This window comes from Callithrix jacchus, chromosome 10 (assembly GCF_049354715.1).
Source record: "Callithrix jacchus isolate 240 chromosome 10, calJac240_pri, whole genome shotgun sequence".
NCBI classification, from domain to species: Eukaryota; Metazoa; Chordata; class Mammalia; order Primates; family Cebidae; genus Callithrix; species Callithrix jacchus.
The window spans coordinates 75,162,360-75,183,813 of record NC_133511.1 but is presented as its reverse complement, the minus strand read 5'-3'; the positions used below and the strand labels follow the sequence as shown (position 1 = coordinate 75,183,813).

At 40.3% G+C, this 21,454-nt stretch overlaps 1 protein-coding gene across 4 annotated transcripts in view; it reads left to right on the top strand.

The window, feature by feature from the left end:
* TMEM41B (transmembrane protein 41B) overlaps positions 1-21,077 on the top strand; it is a 30,781-nt gene extending 9,704 nt beyond the window's left edge. For 2 of the 4 annotated variants that reach the window (XR_013523294.1, XR_013523293.1), the window contains exons 3-8: positions 4,670-4,787; positions 9,240-9,368; positions 14,543-14,643; positions 15,241-15,345; positions 16,159-16,297; positions 18,748-21,077. Coding sequence is in view for 2 of the 4 variants with exons in the window: in XM_035265743.3 (XP_035121634.3) it covers positions 4,670-4,787; positions 9,240-9,368; positions 14,550-14,643; positions 15,241-15,345; positions 16,159-16,297; positions 18,748-18,917 (755 nt within the window). In the remaining 2 variants the exon portion in view is untranslated. The remainder of the gene's footprint in view (positions 1-4,669; positions 4,788-9,239; positions 9,369-14,542; positions 14,644-15,240; positions 15,346-16,158; positions 16,298-18,747) is intronic. The other 2 variants (XM_035265743.3, XM_009007647.5) reach the window with 1 other exon arrangement.
* Positions 21,078-21,454: the final 377 nt, after the last annotated feature.

Here is a 21,454-nt window from a genome sequence, read left to right as displayed (position 1 = left end):
GTGGTGGCTCACGCCTATAATCCTAGCACTTTGGGAGGCTGAGGTGGGCAGATAGATCACCTAGATCAGGAGTTTGAGACCAGCCTGGCAAACATGGTGAAACCCTGTTTCTACTAATAATGCAAAAATTAGTCAGGCCTGGTGGTGTACACCTCTAATCTCAGCTATTCCAGAGGCTGAGATAGGAGAATCACTTGAACCAGGGAGGCAGAGGTTGCAGTGAGCCAGAATCTCAACAGTATACTCCAGGCTAGGCAACAGAGCAAGACTCCATCTCAAAAACAAAAAAAAAAAGGGCCCAGCTCCGGTGGCTCAGACCTGTAATCCCAGCACTTTGGGAGGCGGAGGTGGGTGGATCATGAGGTCAGAAGATTGAGACCATCCTGGCTAACATGGTGAAACCTTGTCTCTACTAAAAATACAAAATGTTAGCTGGGCATGGTGGCACATGCCTGCAGTCCCAGCACTTGAGAGGCTGAAGCAAGAGAATCGCTTGAACCCAGGAGGTGGAGGTTGCAATGAGCCAAGATTTCACCACTGCACTTCAGCCTGGGCAACAGAGCGAGCCTCCACCTCAAAAAAAGAAAGAATAGGCCAGGCGGTGGCTCAAGCCTGTAATCCCAGCACTTTGGGACGCTGAGGCGGATGGATCACGAGGTCAAAAGATTGAGACCATCCTGGTCAACATGGTGAAACCCCATGTCTACTAAAAATACTAAAAATTAGCTGGACATGGTGGCGCATGCCTGTAATCCCAGCTACTCAGGAGGCTGAGGCAGGAGAATTGCCTGAACCCAGGAGGCGGAGGTTGCGGTGAGCCGAGATCCCACCATTTCTTTCCAGCCTGGGTAACAAGAGCGGAACTCGGTCTCAAAAAAAAAAAAAAAGAATAATAGAGACTAGTTGGAAAGCTAAATTGATAGTTTAGATTACTGAAAGTTGGAAAAGATAATTGAGTTTTTCATATAACTAAAACCTTATAGAAAACTTGCTAAATGTAATGAAAAGGTAAGAATAATTTATATTTAGTATTATTAAAGTACTAACCTAAGCAATTCTTATTTCAACAGAAATTACAGGTTAATTATAAATAGACATTAAAATGCTTTGGAAATATACTTCACATTATTTGGTTCCCTTTAGAGATGGGGTCTCAATGTGTTGCCCAGACCGGAATCAAAGTCTTGGGCTCAAGTAATTGTCCTGACACAACTTCTTGAGTAGTTGGGAATGCAGGTGTACACTACCACCACACTGGCTCAGGAATTTTTTAAAAAATAAATATATATTGCACTCTCCTTCTTTGGGCCTCTTACCTGTAAAAGTGGGCCAGATTTTTGCTTTTCAAGCTTTAATGTGTGTGAAGATCATATGAGTATCGTTAAAATGTGGAATCTTGCCTCAGTGGGAATATGAATTTCCAGCAAGGAGCTAGATTGTTTCTTTTCTTTTTTTCTTTTTTTGGAGACGGAGTTTTGCTGTTGTTACCCAGACTGGAGTGCAATGGCACAATTTCGGCTCACCGCAACCTCCGCTTCCTGGGTTCAAACAATTCTCCTGCCTCAGCCTCCCGAGTAGCTGGGACTACAGGTGCACACCACCATGCCCAGCTAATTTTTGTACTTTTAGTAGAGACGGGGTTTCACCTTTTTGACCAGGATGGTCTCGATCTCTTGACCTCGTGATCCACCCACCTTGGCCTCCCAAAGTGCTGGGATTATAGGCGTGAGCCACTGCACCCGGCCGATTGTTTCTGTTTCTCCATGTTCAACATAGAATTTGGTAATGTCTGGCCAGGGCTTGGTGGCACATGCCTGTAGTCCCAGCTACTTGAGAGGCTGAGGTGGGAGGATTGCTGGAGCCCAGGAGTTCAAGTCTAGCCTGGACAACATAGGGAGACCCTGTCTTTTGGGGGAAAAAAATTAGCAAAATCTTACTAATTCCAGTTGTGTGAGACAGGATAAAATGAAGCTTATCTTTTATAGTCAAGACTTTTTGGTTGAAAGGAATATAAATCAGTTTAAGAAAAATAAAAAGGAAGAGTGTTATAACAAAATGAGAAAAAGAATATAAGAGACAATCTCACTGGCATTTATGAGTAAGAAATATAGCTAGGCATCACAGAAAGTGGAAGATTAGGAATCAACAAGTAGGTTAGCTGTATTTCCCAGTTCTGCTTCTCTGGGTTTCTGTTCCAACCTCTTCTATTTTCTGGTACATATATGTCTTTGGCTTACCACTTTGGCTTACTGTGGCCTCCACTCTTTAACCTTTTAGCTTCAAGTCCCAATATCCCTTGACAACCCGTATCTCCTTTAGTTCAAATTATCAAGAGAAAATCTGGTCAGCCAGTAATAATTAGTTTCTACTCTGATCAGGTGTCCAACCTTGGGTCAGACAGTCTTCTGGGTTTGGAAGGGTAGAATGTAAGAATAGGGGCTACTGAGATTGGCCCCTTTATGGGACAAGGGAAGGGAGATGGGGTAGAGCAGCAATGATAGCTGTCTAATGCACATTTATAAACTTTTATGAAGAAGGATTTGCTAAATTAATATAGTATAGGCAGTTTAATACTTTTAGGTTACTTCATAAAAGCATGTATGAAAGCCACATGGGCAGTAGTTGAATTCATTCTCAGGGAACTAAAAATAAATCTGAATTATAGTGTACATATTTTTACATCCTCTTGAGTATTATCAGTGTATACAAGGGATAATGATAAATGTAGACAATAAAAATTGAGTCACCCATTCCTACCTCTTTCCTAGAGAACACAATGTGAAGCTATCCTGGCCTCCACACTATTGACCAGTTCCTGGCAAAACAGGAACTTTCTTCTACTCACTGTTTCCTGGATCTCATTCCATACTTTTATCTTTCATGTAATTTTTTAAAGATAATACTGAGATTACCTTTTGAGGAACTACAAATATTCTCCCACTGTTGGAGTTGCAGAGCTACCCAGAACATTTGAGATTCAGGTTTATATTCTGATGCCTTTGGTATAAAGAGAAAGTATAAGGCAGGGCACAGTGGCTCACGCCTGTAATCTCAGCACTTTGGGAGGCCAAGGCGGGTGGATCATGAGGTCAAGAGATCGAGACCATCCTGGTCAACATGGTGAAACCCCGTCTCTACTAAAAATACAAAAAATTAGCTGGGCATGGTGGTGCGCGCCTGTAATCCCAGCTACTCAGGAGGCTGAGGCAGGAGAATTGCCTGAAACCAGGAGGTGGAGGTTGCAGTGAGCCGAGATCATGCCATTGCACTCCAGCCTGGGTAACAAGAGCGAAACTCTGTCTCAAAAAAAAAAAAAAAACAAGTCTGGGCGCGGTGGCTCACGCCTGTAATCCCAGCACTTTGGGAGGCCGAGGCGGGTGGATCACGAGGTCAAGAGATCGAGACCATCCTGGTCAACATGGTGAAACCCCCATCTCTACTAAAAATACAAAAAATTAGCTGGGCATGGTGGCATGTACCTGTAATACCAGCTACTCAGGAGGCTGAGGCAGGAGAATTGCCTGAACCTAGGAGGCGGAGGTTACCGTGAGCCGAGATCGCGCCATTGCACTCCAGCCTGGGTAACAAGAGCGAAACTCCGTCTCAAAAAAAAAAAAAACCAAACAAAGAGAAAGTATAACATTTCTCCAATTGCATTTGTGCATATCTATGTTCTTAAAACAGTTGAAGTAATTGACAAATTACCTCACTTTTCCAAAGGGGCCATTTTGTCTATGCTGTTGGCTCCCAGTATAAAAATATGAAATTGACAGTATGTGATAAAATTTCGAGCATTTAGAACAATGTTCTTTTTTTCGCCATCTCATTCCCTAATCATCATTACTTCAAAAAGTATTACCACCATGGAAAGTTGCCCAAGCCAGAGACTTAGATATGATCCTTTATTCCTCTGTCCTCACCCACCATACCAATCCATTGAAAAGTCCTGCTGAGACTATCTCTTGAACATATCTAACCTGTCCACTCTATCCATCTTTTCTTTCCCCACCTTAGCCAATGTGCCAAGTCACCTGCCGCTCTTGCCTGTGCCACTGCAATGGCCTCCTGATCTTTCTGCTTCTCCTCTTGTTTCCTTATTTCCCTTTGGTTTATCAGTAAGTCAGTGATACACATTGTGCTGTTCCGCTTTTTCATACTTCTAAAATGGAGATGTCTCTAAAAGTAATGTATCCAGTTAATAAACTTCAAGAACTATACAGTGCTTAAGTTTAATGTCACATCATGTTAGGCAAAAGTGGGCACCATTTTCTGGAAGGAAAGCATTTACAGAAATAACTTGCTGGCATGTCTTCCTTTGTTTTGTTTTGTTTTGTTTTTTTTGAGGTGGAGTTTTGCTCTTGTTGCCCAGGCTGGAGTGCAATGGCACGATCTCAGCTCGCTGCAACCTCTGCCTCCTGGGTTCAAGCAATTCTCCTGCCTCAGCCTCCCAAGTAGCTAGGACTACAGGCACCTGCCACCACACCCAGCTAACTTTGTATTTTTAGTAGAGACAGGATTTCTCCATGTTAGTCAGACTGGTCTCCAACTACTGACCTCAGGTGATCTGTCCACCTCAGCCTCCCAAAATGCTGGGATTACAGGTATGAGCACCCCATGACCCAGCCATCTTCCTTTATATTTATCTTAATTATGCCTTTTTTTCTTCCAGAAAAATCCTGGGCAGAAGCTGGATCAGCAAGAATGTCACTCCTTATATTGGTGTCCATTTTCTTATCTGCAGCTTTTGTTATGTTTTTGGTATATAAAAATTTTCCTCAGCTTAGCGAGTAAGTATACTGAAAGATAAACTGAAAATGTATAGATATTTATTTATTTATTTATTTATTTTAGAGATGGGGTCTCAGTGTTGCCCAGGCTGGAGTGCAGTGGCTGTTCACAGGCATGATCTCACTACTGATCAGCACGGGAGTTTTGACCTACTCTGTTTCTGACCTGGGCTGGTTCACCCCTCCTTAGGCAACCTGGTGGTCCCTGGCTCCTAGGAGGTCACCATATTGTTGCCAAACTTGGTGCAGTCACCCGCTCAGCATAGTGCACTACAGCCCAGAACTCCTGGGCTCAAGCGATCCTCCCACCTCAGCCTCCCGACTAACTGGGACTACAGGCACGTGCCACCACACCCAGTATGTTTGTTTATAAGACGAAAGTGAATTAAGGCCAAGTGCAGTGTCTGATGCCTATAATCTCAACATTTTGGGAGGCTGAGGTAGATGGATTGGTTGGGTCTAGGAGCGTGAGACCAGCCTGGGCCACACGGCAAAACCCTTGTGGAAATATATATGTGTGTTTGTTTATTTGTTTTTTTGAGACAGAGTCTCGCCATGTTGCCCAGTCTGGAGTGCAGTGGTGTGATCTTGGCTCACTGTAACCTCCTCCTCCCAGGTTCAAGCAGTTCTTCTGCCTCAGCCTTTTGAGTAGCTGGGATTACAAGCATATGCCATCGCACCCAGCTAATTTTTGTATTTTTAGTAGAAATGGGATTTCACCATGTTGGCCAGGCTGGTCTTGAACTCCTGATCTCAGGTGATCCACCCACCTCAGCCTCCCAAGGTGCTGAGATTTCAGACATGAGCCAACTTACTCAGTCTGGAACTATATTTCAGGAGGCCAAAATGTCCCAGAGCCATTAAACCCTAATAATACCACCCTGGTATAATCATAGATTAGATAAAAGACTATTAAAATGCATTAGACTTTCAACCAGGGCCAGCCCGATGTGGTAATGGAGAACTATGAAATGTAATTTCAAGTTATCAGGAAGGTCATGTTTTCTTCAAATTGCTTTTATTTACAATTCTTTTTTAATTGAGACAGTCTCACTCTATCACCCAGGGTAGAATACTGTGGTATTGATTTTGGCTTAATGCAATCTCCGCCTCCTTGGTTGAAGGGATTATTGTGCCTCAGCCCCCTGAGTAGCTGGGTTTATAGGTGTGCCCAGCATAGCTGGCTAATTTTTGTATTTTTAGTAGAGATAGGATTTTACCATGTTGGCCAGGCTGGTCTCAAACTTCTGGCCTCAAGTGATTTGCCTACCTTGGCTTCCCAAAGTAGTGGGATTACAGGCGAGAGCCACCGTGCCCAGCCCACAACATTTTTTTTTTGAGATGAAGTTTCGAGATTGTTGCCCTGGCTGGAGTGCAATGGCATGATCTCAGTTCACTGTAACTTCTGCCTCCCGGGTTCAATTATTTCTTCTGCCTCGGCCTCCCAAGTAGCTGGAATTACATGTGTACACCACCACACCCAGCTAATGTTTGTATTTTTAAAAGAGATGGGGTTTTGCCATGTTGGCCAGACTGGTCTTGAACTCCTGGCCTTGTGTGATCTGCCCACCTTAGCTTCCCAAAGTCCTGGGATTATCAGCATGAGCCACTGTGCTCAGCCTAGAGTCTTTTAAATTTTATATATTTTATAAGTAAGAACTTTTAGTTTACTAGATGTCTTAGAGGACTTGAGAAAGCAGCATTAGGGCTTACACCTCTTTTTTTTTTTTTTTTTTTTTTTTTAAGACAGTGTCTTGCTCTGTTACCTGGGCTGAAGTGTAGTAGCACAATTACGGCTCACTGCAGCCTTAACTTCCTAGGCTGAAACGATCCCCTACCTGAGTTTCCCAGGTAGCTAGGACTACAGGTATGCACCACCATACTCTGCTAGTTTTTAAATTTTTGTAGAGAAAAGGTGGGTGCTGGGATTACAGGTATGAGCCACTGTTCCCAGCTCACACCTGTAATCCCAGTACCCACCTTGTCTTTACAAAATGTAAATGTAAATGGGTCAGTTACATTTTTTATCATGTAAACAATTAGGAACTCATGCCTGTAATCATAGCACTTTGGGAGGCTGAGGTGGGAGGATCACTTGAATTCAGAAGTTTGAGAACAGCCTGGGGTCACATAGCGAGATCCCATCTCTATTAAAAAAAATTTTTTTGAGGCTGGGTGTGGTGGCTCACGCCTATAATCCAAGCACTTTGGAGGCCAACTGACGTTGAGAGTTCAAGACCAGCCTGATCAACATGGTGAAACCCTGTCTTTAAAAAAAAAAAAAAAAAAAAAATTTTTTTGAGACAGAATCTTGCTCTGTCACCCATGCCGTAGTGCAGTGGCACAATATCTGCTCACTGCAGCCCCGCCTCGTGGGTTCAAGCATTTCTCCTGCCTCAGCCTCCCAAGTAGCGGGGACTACAGGTGTGTGCTACCATGCCCAGCTAATTTTTGTATTTTTAGTATAGATGGGGTTTCACCACAATAGCCAGACTGGTCTCAAACTCCTCTTGATCCACCTGCCTTGGCCTTCCAAAGTGCTGGGATTATAGGCATGAGCCACAGCACCCAACCTATAAAAAATTTTAAAACTAGGAGAGCATAGTGGCATGTGCCTGCATTCCCTGCTATTCAGTAGGCTGTGGTGAGAAGATCACTTGAACCTAGGAGATGGAGGTAATAGTGAGCTATGATTGTGACAGTGTACTCCAGCCTGGGTGACAGAGCAAGGGACCCTGCCTATAGAACAAACAAAAACACTAATGAGCATAATACGCATAAAACACAAAGGTGATTATTGGAGGCCTTCCTGAACAAGTAATCATTCAGTTCCAAACAAAGTGCCAAATATAGAGTAAAAGTAATAGAAAACTGTTGCAGCTTTTTCATGAATTTTGATCTGTGATATTCAAGAAACGTTTGAACTGTGAATTTGTTACATTTTTACTTAATCTTGATTGTAAATTATTATTCAGTTTATCATAAGGATTACCCAAAATGATATTAAATGTTTTTTGTTTTTTTGTTTTTTTATGAGATGGGGTTTCACCAAGTTGGTCAGGCTGGTCTTGAACTCCTGACCTCAGGTGATCTGCCTGCCTTGGCCTCCAAAGTGCTTGGATTACAGGCGTGAGCCACAACGCCCGGCCAATGTTAAATGTTTTTATTTTATTTATTTATTTATTTTTGAGATGGAGTTTCGCTCTTGTTACCCAGGCTGGAGTGCAATGGCGCGATCTTGGCTCACCGCAACCTCTGCCTCCTGGGTTCAGGCAATTCTCCTGCCTCAGCCTCCTGAGTAGCTGGGATTACAGGCACATGCCACCATGCCCAGCTAATTTTTTTTGTATTTTCCGTAGAGACGGGGTTTCACCATGTTGACCAGGATGGTCTCGATCTCTTGACCTCGTGATCCACCCGCCTCAGCCTCCCAAAGTGCTGGGATTACAGGCGTGAGCCACCCCGCCTGGCCCTAAAGGTTTTTAATTTACTAACATCAGTGGCTCACTTCTTATATTCAATTTAAAATTTCTATCAGTGTTGGCCTTTAACCTTTGGTTTGCGTCATCCAGAACTTTCATATATAAATTACCTGTCTCTGAATCTGCTGAGACATTAAAAAGAAAAGAAGAAAAAAATTGCCTGTCTCATGAAATTATCTTAAAGCATTAAAAAATAATTTATAGCCAGGCATGGTGGCTCATGCCCATAATCCCAGCACTTTGGGAGGCCAAGGCGGGCATATCACCTGAGGTCAGGGGTTTGAGACCAGCCTGGCCAACATGATGAAATCCTGTCTCTACTAAAAATACAAAAATTAGCCGGGTATGGTGGCATGCTCCTATAATCCCAGCTACTTGGAAGGCTGAGGCAGGAAACTCACTTGAATTTGGGAGATTGCAATAAACTGAGATTGCACTTGCAATGAACTGAGATTGTACCACTGCACTGCAGCCTGGGCAACAGAGCACAACTCTGTGTCTCAAAAGAAAAAGTTATAGACAGGCCGGGTGCGGTGGCTCACGCCTGTAATCCCAGCACTTTGGGAGGCCGAGGCGGGTGGATCACGAGGTCAAGAGATCGAGACCATCCTGGTCAACATGGTGAAACCCCGTCTCTACTAAAAATACAAAAAATTAGCTGGGCATGGTGGCGCGTGCCTGTAATCCCAGCTACTCGGGAGGCTGAGGCAGGAGAATTGCCTGAACCCAGGAGGCGGAGGTTGCGGTGAGCCGGGATCGCGCCATTGCACTCCAGCCTGGGTAACAAGAGTGAAACTCCGCCTCAAAAAAAAAGAAAAAGTTATAGACTTTTAAACTTAAAAATTGTTAGAATTAAGATACTATAGATCAAGGCATCAAATCATTTTGGATAAAACTTCATGTTTTGAACTTGACTTTGATATTATCTTGGCAAAATTCTGTTCTAAAATGTTTCACTTTATTTCTTCAGAGAAGAAAGAGTGAATATGAAGGTTCCCAGAGATATGGATGATGCCAAGGCGCTAGGAAAAGTTTTATCCAAATATAAGGACACCTTTTATGTTCAAGTACTTGTAGCTTATTTTGCTACATATATTTTGTATCCTTTTAACTGAAAAAATGTTTTCTAATTTTGTCTAAGAAAAAGTTTAAAAGGTCTGTTCTTCATTTATACATAAGTGTTTCCCTTTTAAAATTTGTTATGGTGTCATTAGAGAAATGCAAATCAAAACCACATTGAGATACCATCCCACGCCAGTTAGAATGGCGATCATTAAAAAATCTGGAGACAACAGATGCTGGAGAGGATGTGGAGAAATAGGAACACTTTTACACTGCTGGTGGGAGTGTAAATTAGTTCAACCATTGTGGAAGACAGTGTGGCGATTCCTCAAGGACCTAGAAATATAAATTCCATTTGACCCAGCAATCCCATTACTGGGTATATATCCAAAGGAATATAAATCGTTCTACTATAAGCACACATGCACACGAATGTTTATTGCAGCACTGTTTACAATAGCAAAGACCTGGAATCAACCCAAATGCCCATCAGTGATAGACTGGACAGGGAAAATGTGGCACACATACACCATGGAATATTATGCAGCAATCAAAAACGGTGAGTTCGTGTCCTTTGTAGGGACATGGATGAACCTGGAGAAAATCATTCTCAGCAAACTGACAAAAGAACAAAAAATGAAATACCGCATGTTCTCACTCATAGGTGGGTGTTGAACAATGAGAACACATGGACACAGGGAGGGGAGCACTACACACTGGGGTCTGTTGGGGGGAATAGGGAAGGGACAGCGAGGGGTGGGGAGTTGGGGAGAGATAGCATGGGGAGAAATGCCAGATATAGGTGAAGGGGAGGAAGGCAGCAAATCACACTGCCACATGTGTACCTATGCAACGATCTTGCATGTTCTTCACATGTACCCCAAAACCTAAAATGCAATAACAAAAAATTTGTTATCGCAGTGTAACAATATTAAATAATTGAAAAATTAAAATGGAAAAAAAAATTATCACTTTAATCCTGTTTCCTGAACTAATTGTTTTTATGTCTGAATATTTATTACAAGTTCTTTTGTATTCTGCTTTTTTTGCTTATTAAGCATTTTCCTTTACTGGATATTTTTAAGATGTTTATTTTAGGTATTTGATTCATAATTGTATTCATTAACTGATATTAGTTTATATAATTTTTGAATTACTAGTCAGCATAGTATTTTAACAGTTCTCTTAGGTTTGGAAGTATAATTTATTATTTTTATAGCTGTATATTATGAATCTCCTTTGTTCATTTTTTTTTCTTGTGTTGTCTCCTTCGTAATATCTTCTGAAGAAGATATTTATTCAAAGGAATGAATGTTTTTCACAATTTTTCATATATATTTATTTTATAGAAATATATTACATTTTAACCAGTCAGGAACATAGCTTTATTTCAAAGTCCTTATGCTGTGGGTGCTTAATTTTGCAAATTGTGGACTTTAATTTTCATTTCTGATTTGCTAATATCTTTTCCAACCTATTTTCCAAATCTTCTCAGTTAATGAAATACATTATCTCTTGATGTTGTAAAACTAATCATTACCTTTTGTAAACCAACTTTTTGTTTTTGTTTTTGAGTTGGAGTTTCACTCTTGTCACCCAGGCTGGAGTGCAATAGTTCGATCTCTGATCACTGGAACCTCCCCGCCTCCTGGGTTCAAGTACTTCTCCAGCCTCAGCCTCCCAGGCAGCTGGGATTACAGGTGCCCAACACCACGCCCAGCTAATTTTTGTATTTTTAGTGGAGATGGGGTTTCACCATGTTGGCCAGGCTGGTCTTGAACTCCTGACCTCAGGTGATCCACCCACCTCAGCCTTCCAAAGTGCTGGAATTACAGGCTATGACCCACCACGCTTAGCCTAAACCAATTTTTATTTTAAAAAGGCAAATAAGGCTGGGTGCAGTGGCTCACATCTGTAATCCCAGCACTTTGGGAGTCCAAGGCAGGCAGATCATGAGGTCAAGAGATCGAGATCATCCTGGCCAACATGGTGAAACCCTATCTCTACTAAAAATATAAAAATTAGCTGGGCGTGGTGGCACACGCCTGTAGTTCCAGCTACTCCGGAGGCTGAGGTGGGCGGATCACCTGAGGTCAGGAGTTCAAGACCAGCCTGGCCAACTGCAGATGGCAGGCACCTGTAGTCCCAGCTACTCGGAGGTGGGTGGAATTACTTGAACTGGGGAGGTAGAGGTTGCAGTGAGCCAAGATTGTGCCACTGCACTTCAGCCTGGCCAATAGAGCGAGACTATGTCTCAAAAAAAAATATTCGGAATAATATCAGGGCCCAGCATGGTGGTTCACACTTGTAATCCCAGCATTTTGGGAGGCTAAGGCTGGCAGATCACTTGAGGTCAGGAGTTTGAGACCAGCCCGGCCAACATGGTGAAACCCTGTCTCTACTAAAAATACAATAATTAGCTGGATGTGGTGGCACATGCATGTAGTCCTAGCTCCTCTGGAGGCTGAAGCAGGAGAAGCTCTTGAACCTGGCATGTGGAGGTTGCAGTGAACTGAGATCTTGCCACTGCACTCCAGTCTTGTTGACAAAGGGAGAGTTTGTCTCAAAAAAATTCTTGATATAGACCCAAAATAATTGAAAGATTAAAATTTGGCAGGGTCTTGAAGAGGTATTTGTACACTGTGGTCATAGCAGCAACATTCACAATAGCCAAAAGGTACAAGAAACCCATGCCCTTTGACAAGTTAATGAATAAACAAAATATAATATATAGGTACAATGCAGTATTACTCGGCCGTAAAAGGAAATGGCCATAAAAGGGAGAAAATACTGATGCATGCTATAGCCATGGATTAACCTTAAAACATATTAAATCAAAGAAGCTAGGCACAAAAGGGCGAATATTGTATTGTTCCACTTATATGAGATAGTTAGAAATGGGCAAATTCTTTGAAGGAAAGACTTCAAAGAAATCTTTGTTTTTGTTTTTTGAGACAGAGTTTTGCTCTGTCCCCAGCTGAGTGCAGTGACATGATCATGGCTCACTGCAACCTCGACCTCTTGGGCTCAAGTAATACTCCTGCCTCAGCTGGGTCTACAGGCATGTGCCACCACACCTGACTAATTTTTTGTATTTTTTTTGTAGAGATCGGATTTCACCATGTTGCCCAGGCTGGTCTCGAACTGGAACTCCTGGGCAATAATATTGTAAAATATTTGAATATGTGGAAACATTTTAGATTATTAATACTAATGCATAGTATATATTTTATATATTTACTTTAAAATATATTTTAATAGTATAGTAAAGCACAAATCAGTAATTGTGTTGGTGTTATCGAGAGCCAAGATTTTTCAGTATAAGAAAAAGAGAAATCTAAACAGAAAGTTAAGCCCAAGTCACATTCCCATGCAAAGGAAGCATAGTTTTGACTGCTACTATAGGTAAAGAACAGAGCATAAACTGCCCTAAGGATCCAATAGGCAAAATTCAATAAATGGTAAATTCTACAAATGATCTGTATTCTTCAGTAAATTGAAAGGAAGAAACAAAAAGACCCTACACTTAAGTGATACATTGAACAAGTACTTTGTGTGGACCTTCAGATTCTGATCAGACTAGTCTTTATGACAATAAGGAATTATAGTTCATTTCTTAAAGTCTGACAGTGGTATCATATTTATGGTAAAAAGAAAAGGAATTATTTTAATTATATTAAAATAGTTGCACATTGAAAAATATGGAGTTTTTATTTTATTTATTGTTTTTGAGACAGAGTCTTGCTTTGTTGCCAGGTGTCAGGTTGGGGTGCAGTGGCGCAATCTCAGCTCACTGCAGCCTCTGCCTTCCAGGTTCTAGTGATTCTCCTGCCTCAGCCTCCTGAGTAGCTGGGGATTAGAGGCACCTGCTATTGTGCTCAGCTAATTTTTATATTTTTGTAGAATGGGGTTTCACCATGTTGGTCAGGCTGGTCTTTTAAACTCCTGACCTCAGGTAATCTGCCCACCTCAGCCTCCCAAAGTGCTGGGATTACAGGCGTGAGCCACCTTGCCCAGGCTTATTTTTATTTTATTTATTTAATTTTGAGACAGCGTCGTCTTCCTCTGTTGCCCAGGCTGGAGTGCAGTGGCGCAGTCTCAACTCACTGCAATCTCTGTCTCCTGGGCTCAAGTAATTCCCCAGTCTCAGCTTCCAGAGTAGCTGGGACTACAAGCGTGTGCCACCACACCTGGCAGATTTTTTGTATTTTTATTTATTTATTTATTTATTTATTTTGTGGTGGTTGTTTTCTTTTGTTTCTTTTTGAGATTGTTGTATTTTTAGTAGAAACAGGGTTTCACCATATTGGTCAGGCTGGTTTCGAACTCCTGAACTCAGGTGATTCACCTGGCTCTGCCTCTCAAAGTGCTAAGATTACAGGTGTGAGCCACTGTGCCCAGCCAAATATATTTCAAACCCAAGATTTGTGGCCCGGGCATCATGGTTCATGTCTGTAATCTCAGCACTTTGGGAATCCAGTGTGGGAAGGTTGCTTGAGCCCGGAGTTCAAGAGAGTAGCCTGGGCAACATAGTCAGATCTCATCTCTACAAATAATAAAAATTGATCTAGTGATATGCATACCTGTGATCCCAGCTACTCGCAAGGCTGATGTGGGGGAACTGCTTGAGCCTGGGCAGTTGAGGCTGCTGTGAGCCGTAAGTACAGCACTGCATTCCAGCCTGGGCAACAAAGCAAGACCCCAAAAATAAATAAGGTATGTGACTTTTACTATATTTTGTAATTTCTATTCTTATTTTCATATTTTTTCCCTCTTGTAATTCCTATTCATTTAAAATGAGTAGTGAATTTAGGTAAAACTTCACAATTAACTTAGAAATAATTATATGTATATGATTTCCCTGAAAACATTTGGGAGTAAAATAAAATGTATCAGAGAAGCACTAAAAGATTATGAAAGACCTTTTCTCTTTTGTTTTTTCCCTCCCCCTAAAGTGCCCATTTCCTCTCTATCTAGTACACATTGGATTTTTGTCTAGGAAACCTTTTAGTAGCATACACTTACTAGTATATATGGTACTGTTTAGTAAATGGTCAACTTAGAGGCACTACAGCTCAAGAGTTGTATATTTTTTAAATGTTTGAATATTATTCATTACATGATAATTTCTGTATTTATACTTTTTTTCCTGAAATGTTACATTTGTCTTTTAAAATTCACTTAATTATGTTCTAATCCTTAACTTAGAAGTTACCAGCTTGCAAACCTTTGCTATTCCAGGCTCCATATTTCTCAGTATACTCTCAGGGTTTCTTTATCCCTTTCCACTAGCCTTATTTCTTGTTTGTTTGGTAAGTATAAAAAAAAAAAAATTGGGGAGACTGAAAAAAAACAATGGAATGATGAAGATGGTGATGATATTTTAATACCACTAGTCTGTGTAGGCGTTAACTTATTAGTTTAAGTGGAGTTCATGTTAAAGTCCCTCCGCATGGAAGTGTTATAATTTGTTTTTCCCCCTAGAACAGACGAGTTATAGACTTAGTTGCATTTATAAGCTGTGTTTTAGCTTTTCTTTCCTATTGGGTTCTGTAACTGGTACAGTCCAAAGAGTGTTGGTGAGCATACCGAGTTAAGTCCCAAGGCCAGAGGTGGTGTTTTTAAGCTTAGAAATTGGTGGGGAGAAAATTGGCTCCTGAAATTTTATTCTTAGGTTAAAGCCTAGCATTAATTATTTGGATATAGTCACTAGGTGTAATCACAAGTGCCAGTTTTTTAGCCAATCTCATGTGAGTTATAATTTGGCCTAAGAAAGTACAACAGTTGTCATGCAGAGTGCCCTCCCTGCCTCTGAAAGAAGTAAAGTAATGAGCTTTTACTCAGGTGAATATACCATGTGAATAAGACGGAAAAATGCAAAATGCTTATGGCTTCTTGTTGTTTTCCAGTGTTCTGGACTTGGTGCCTCTTTTTGTTACATGCTTTCCTACTTAGTCGGGAGACCAGTTGTATACAAATACCTGACAGAAAAAGCAGTAAAATGGTCACAGCAGGTAAACATCTATTTTTAAATTATTTGATGTAACTCTTTGTCAATTGGGAGGTCAGTATTTAGTCCCTACATGAATTAACTACATGTATTAACCCAACATAAATTAACTCCTAAGTTAACTCAAATAATAAGAATTACCTTCTGACCAAATAAAAATAGGTGTTAGGCAAATATGAACATTAATAATTTCCAATACAAATGTTTTATACCTGTGATGGTAATTTTAATTCTTTATCCTAGTAAGTTCAATCAGTGGAGAAGTAAAAGTGTCAATATAATGGCATCCACATAGTTAGATACCTATCTGTTTTATGTTGATGCAGCATGCTGTGTATGTTATCAAAAAAACTTGTATCTGCTAACTCCTAATGCATTTTTTTCTTTTCTTTTCTTTTCTTTTTGAGACGGAGTCTCACCCTGTCACCCAGGCTGGAGTGTAGTAACACAGTCTTGGCTCACTGTAACCTTTGCCTCCCGGGTTTAAGCAATTCTCGTGCCTCAGCCTCACAAGTAGCTGGGATTATAGGCGCACACCCCCACACCCGGCTAATTTTTTGTATTTTTAGTATTGACAGGGTTTCACCACGTTGGCCAGGCTGGTCTCGAACTCCTGACCTCAAGGTGATCCACCTCAGCCTCCCAAAGTGCTGGGATTGCAGGCGTGAGCCACCACCTGGCTTTTTTTTTTTAATCATTTCTATTGGGTATGCTCTGAAGTATCAGGAATGAGAATTTGAAATAAGGTGTTTATATTAAGTAACTTATTTTTGAAGTTGTCCTCATCTGATGCTAATTCTTTTCTTTCTTATTACAGGTTGAACGTCATAGAGAACATCTCATTAACTACATTATATTTTTGAGAATAACACCATTTCTGCCTAATTGGTTTATTAATATCACATCTCCTGTGATAAACGTGCCATTGAAAGTTTTTTTTATAGGTACTTTTCTAGGTAAGGTCTTGCTGTGTGTGAGCTAACTGTGTGCATATCTAACAGTGTCCGGCTGGACTAGATTGCATGCATGTTCTCTGCAGATATGCCAGTATTATCTAGAACTCTTAGGCACAAAGCCTGGCTGTATAAATAGATGATCAGAAGTGTTTGTTGCATTGTGTTGATTTAGGTTAGTTTTGTGTCGCCTCTTTAAAGAGGAGCATTTTCTACTCTATATTGTTTTAATAATACAGGGTTAAGCAGGACCTTTACCTCCAGTTGCTCTAAGTGGAGAGGAAAAAAAATTGCCTTTTTTGAGTAATTTTCTCCTATGTTTTTTCTTTTTTTTTAAATGTTGCTTTGGCAAAATATTTCCTTTGTTTTCTAATCAAGTATTAAAATGTTAAACTTGAATTTTCAGTAGAGAAGTGATCTTTTTTTTTTTTTTTTGAGATGGAGGTTCGCTCTTGTTGCCCAAGCTGGAGTGCAACAGTGTGATCTCAGCTCAGTGTAGCCTCACTTCCGCCTTCTGGGTTCAAGCGATTCTCCTGCCTCAGCTTCTCGAGTAGCTAGGATTATGGGCATGGGCCACCACGCCCAGCTAATTTTTTGTATTTTTAGTAGAAATGGGGTTTCACCATGTTAGCCAGGCTGGTCTTGAACTTCTGACCTCAGGTGATCCACCTGCCTCCCCCTCCCAAAGTGTTGGGATTACAGGCATGAGCCATCACACCTGGTCCTTATTTTTCTTTTTATTGAAACCAGCATTGGTTCTTTGTAGGAGTGTTTTGCTTTTCTTTCCAATTAGAGTTGAATTGTTTCGATGTCAAAAAATGAGCAGATTTCTTACATATTGAATACCTATTAAAGCTTAAGTTAATACTTGTAAGAACATGTTTTTGAAAAGAATAACCAAAATCAATTATTTATTGCTACTTATTGACAAACTTACATCATTAATTTTGTTAAATATCATATCCATAGAATCTAAAGAGAATTTTTTTTTCTGTCTCCATTTTACAGGCGAAATTCAGATATTTAATTTCAGCTTTGGCTAAAGTAATTTTTTTCCATTTGTTTTGATTTTTAATGAAATGCAATCATTCTGTATGTATTTTTGTGTATACTGCTCTTTTTACTCACACTGAGTATCTTTCCATGTTAATATATCTCCTACTACTTTAAACTGTCAAGAATAAATGACAATCTACTCAACCTTATTTTTTGAACATTTAGATTGTTTCCAGATGTTTATTTTACACCTCATAGACATTATTATTTCCTAAACTTGAAATTGCTAGAATGGAGCACATTTTTTTTTCTTTTTGAGACAGGAGTCTTTCTGTCACCCAGGCTGGACTGCAGTAGCACAATATCGGCTCACTGCAATCTCTGCCTCCTGGGTTCAAGTGATTCTTTCTTCTGCCTCGGCCTTCTGAGTATCTGGGATTACAGGGGCGTGCCACCATGCCCAGAAAATTTTTTTGGTTTTGTTTTTTTTTTTTTTTGAGGCGGAGTTTCACTCTTGTTACCCAGGCTAGAGTGCAATGGTGCAATCTCGGCTCACCGCAACCTCCGCCTCCTGGGTTCAAGCAATTCTCCTGCCTCAGCCTTCTGAGCAGCTGGGACTACAGGTGTGCGCCACCATGCCCAGCTATTTTTTGTATTTTTAGTAGAGACGGGGTTTCACCTTGTTGACCAGGATGGTCTCGATCTCTTGACCTCGTGATCCACCCGCCTCGGCCTCCCAAAGTGCTGGGATTATAGGCGTGAGCCACCGCACCTGGCCCAAATTTTTGTATTTTTAGTAGAGATAGGGTTTCACCATGTTGGCCAGGCTGGTCTTGAACTCCTGACCTCAAGTAATCTGCCAGTCTTGGGCTCCATACATACATGGGCCATGGTGCCGAGTCTTTTTTTTCTTTTAAAGTTTTCCATAGGCTGGTGCTGTGGCTCACACCTGTAATCCCACCACTTTGGGAGGCTGAGGCAGGCGAATTGCTTAAGCCTGGGAATTAAAGACCAGCCTGGGCAACATGGCAAAACCCTGTCTCATGACAAAAAATACAAAATTGGCTGGATGTGGTTGCACACATCTGTAGTCCCAGCTGCTCAGAAGGCCAACGTGGGAAGATCACCTGAGCCTGGGGAGACTGATGCTGCAGTGAGTGATGATTGCACTACTGCTCTCAAGCCTGTGTGTCAGAGTCAGACTGTCTAAGGGGGAAAAAAAACAGTTTTGCTAAATGTAAAATTCTCTGGGTACTTTTCTTGAGTTTTTAAAATTTATTATCCTTAAGAGGTGATTATGAAAGATTGAATTCTTTATATGGAAATAAATGAGCTTTAAATTCTTAATTTTTTTCTCAAATGAAATAGCTATATTAAGAAATTTTATGCACACAGAAAATTTTAATTTTTAAAAACAGTTGGTGGTTTTTACTGCATGTTTTTATTTTTTATTTCAGGTGTCGCACCTCCTTCTTTTGTAGCCATTAAGGCAGGAACAACACTGTACCAACTTACAACAGCAGGGGAAGCTGTTTCCTGGAACTCAATATTTATTCTGATGATCTTGGCTGTTCTTTCTATTCTGCCAGCCATCTTCCAAAAAAAACTAAAGCAGAAATTTGAGTGAAAAAAAAAAAATCTGATTTTTAGTTTTGCTGTCATCACCATCTCAGGATTAACAGGTGCATCCATTTATGTTTTAAAATCACCTCTTCAGTAATTAAAATAAAGAATTTGTAAAATAAAATTTTCTAGCAGAGTTAAAACAATACATTTAAGTGACAAGGGGAGAAGAAAGTAAAAATGGAAATTGGTATACTGTGAAAAGTGCTATCGATAGTTACATCTTAGACATCTTGTAAAATATTATACCAATGGTAGCTATAGATAATAGTAGTGTGGTAGGAAATTGTTGATCCAGCTAATTCATTCAATTTAATTTTCTCTTATTGCTAATAACTAAAATAGATATTTTTAAATTCTAGATCTACCCACCTCGACCTCCCATAGTGCTGGGATTACAGGCCTGAGCCAACTCACCCAGCCTGGTATTGATAATTTATACTCACATAATTCATTACAGTTCTTTAATATCTCAAAAGGGGCTCTGAAAAGCAAACACTCACGAGTATGTAGTTTTTAGACATTAAGTTATTTTACATTTTAAACAGTGACAGCAAAACAAGTAGTTAAATATAGTTTATTTGTTCCAATGACTATAAATTTTACCTCCTTTATTAATCTGTTCATTAAGGAATATATTTAATATTATGTAATTATTCTTTTTATGCATGATACACCTAGAAAAATGCCTTTTGTTTCTATTGATGGCTTTTTTCTTTGGAGCTGTTTTTGATTACTTATTGCAGTTTTCCAATTTTGTATTTTTACTTTTTCTAACTCACAAAGTAAAATTAACTTCTACATGGCAACTACTATATTTAAATAGTTCTGGAAGACCGGGCGTGGTGGCTCACGCCTGTAATCCCAGCACTTTGTGGGGGCCGAGGCAGGCAGATCACGAGGTCAAGAGATCGAGACCAACCTGGCCAACCTGGTGAAGCCCCATCTCTACTAAAAATACAAAAATTAGCTGGGCATGGTGGCACGTGCCTGTGGTCCCAGCTACTTGGGTGGCTGAGGCAGAAGAATCGCTTGAACCCAGGAGGCGAAGGTTGCAGTGAGCCAAAATTGCACTACTGCACTCCAGCCTGGTGACAAAGCAAGACTCCGTCTCAAAAAAAAAAAAAAAAAATAGTTCTGAAAAATGAAAGTGCTTTTTGCTGCTTGGTTAATGGGTAATACCCTTGATTCCTTGATTCTCAAACATAGCTAATCTAAAGTACTCTGTCAGTTTTACCTTCACCCACAACTGTCATTATGTTGAAAAGTACTTTAGCTGTATGAAATCCTTGTATGTTTTTATTGTGAGAGGCATAATCATCCTCAAAGCCCGTTTTTACTACATAATGTGGACTGATTCATTATTTTTTCTATCACAGTATTAACAGATGGATTTTATTATAAATACAAAGAAAATATATTGATTATTATAGTATTCTTATGTCGCCTGGCCTTTTGTGTGAGATTATTTATTATTTCTAGCAAGGCTTTCTTTCCTTCTTATTGCCCAGAGACTCAGTGATGAATCTTTTGTTATTTTTACAAATAAATTAAAACATAGCCTTTTTGGACAAATTCGCTAAATATTACTGTATAAAATGTAATTGGGTAAATTTTTCTCAGAATTTTAAAAATAAAAGAACTTAGTAGAAGTGTCACTATTTACTCCAGCGTGTGTAAATTGTATTTACTCTATTCTCAGAGTATATTTCCTGTCCTTACCATTGATTCCTTCCCTTTGCTAATTTTTTTCGGTAGAAAATTGTAGCTGCGACTTTAGGTGGGGTGTATTTTCTTCTAAGAGAATAGACAGTTTTTCTGGATTCATCATTATTGACTGTCAAGAAAGGACCCTTTAACAGGCTGTACCCTCAGTGTAGTTGATGGCCTGTCTTTATGGATTCACAGACTTGGCCTGATGCTACATGTAAATTTCAGCTTTGGCTTGACAATTATATGGTAACAGCCACATGAAAGCAAACATCTGGTGCGAAGGCAAGCAGGCTAAGTAGAAGTTGAAATGCTGAGAAAGTGAAACTGTTCTTTCTTAGTTAATGGTCTTTCTCTGGAGCTCTGTTACTTTGAGTATAATATTTTCATGACACTTAGTAAATGCAAGCTAAAATGTAATAATAAATAATAAATTGTATTGGAGAAACCTAAATGTCACATTTGGGATTTATTTCATGGAAGTACTTGGATTAAAAAACCCTGGCTGAGCACAGTGGCTTACGCCTGTAATCCCAGCACTTTGAGAGGCCAAAGTGGGTGGATCACCTGAGGTCACAAGTTTGAGACCAGCGTGGCCAACATAGCAAAACTCTGTCTCTACTAAAAATATGAAAAATTAGCCAGGTGTGGTGGTGCACACCTGTAGTCCTGGCTACTTGGGAGGCTGGGGCACAAGAATCACTTTAATGCAGGAGCTGAAGGTTGCGGTGAGACGAAATTGTGCCACTGCACTTCAGCCTGGGTGACAGAGCAAGTCTGTGTCTCCAAACAACAACAAACTTCGACGGGCGCGGTGGCTCACGCCTGTAA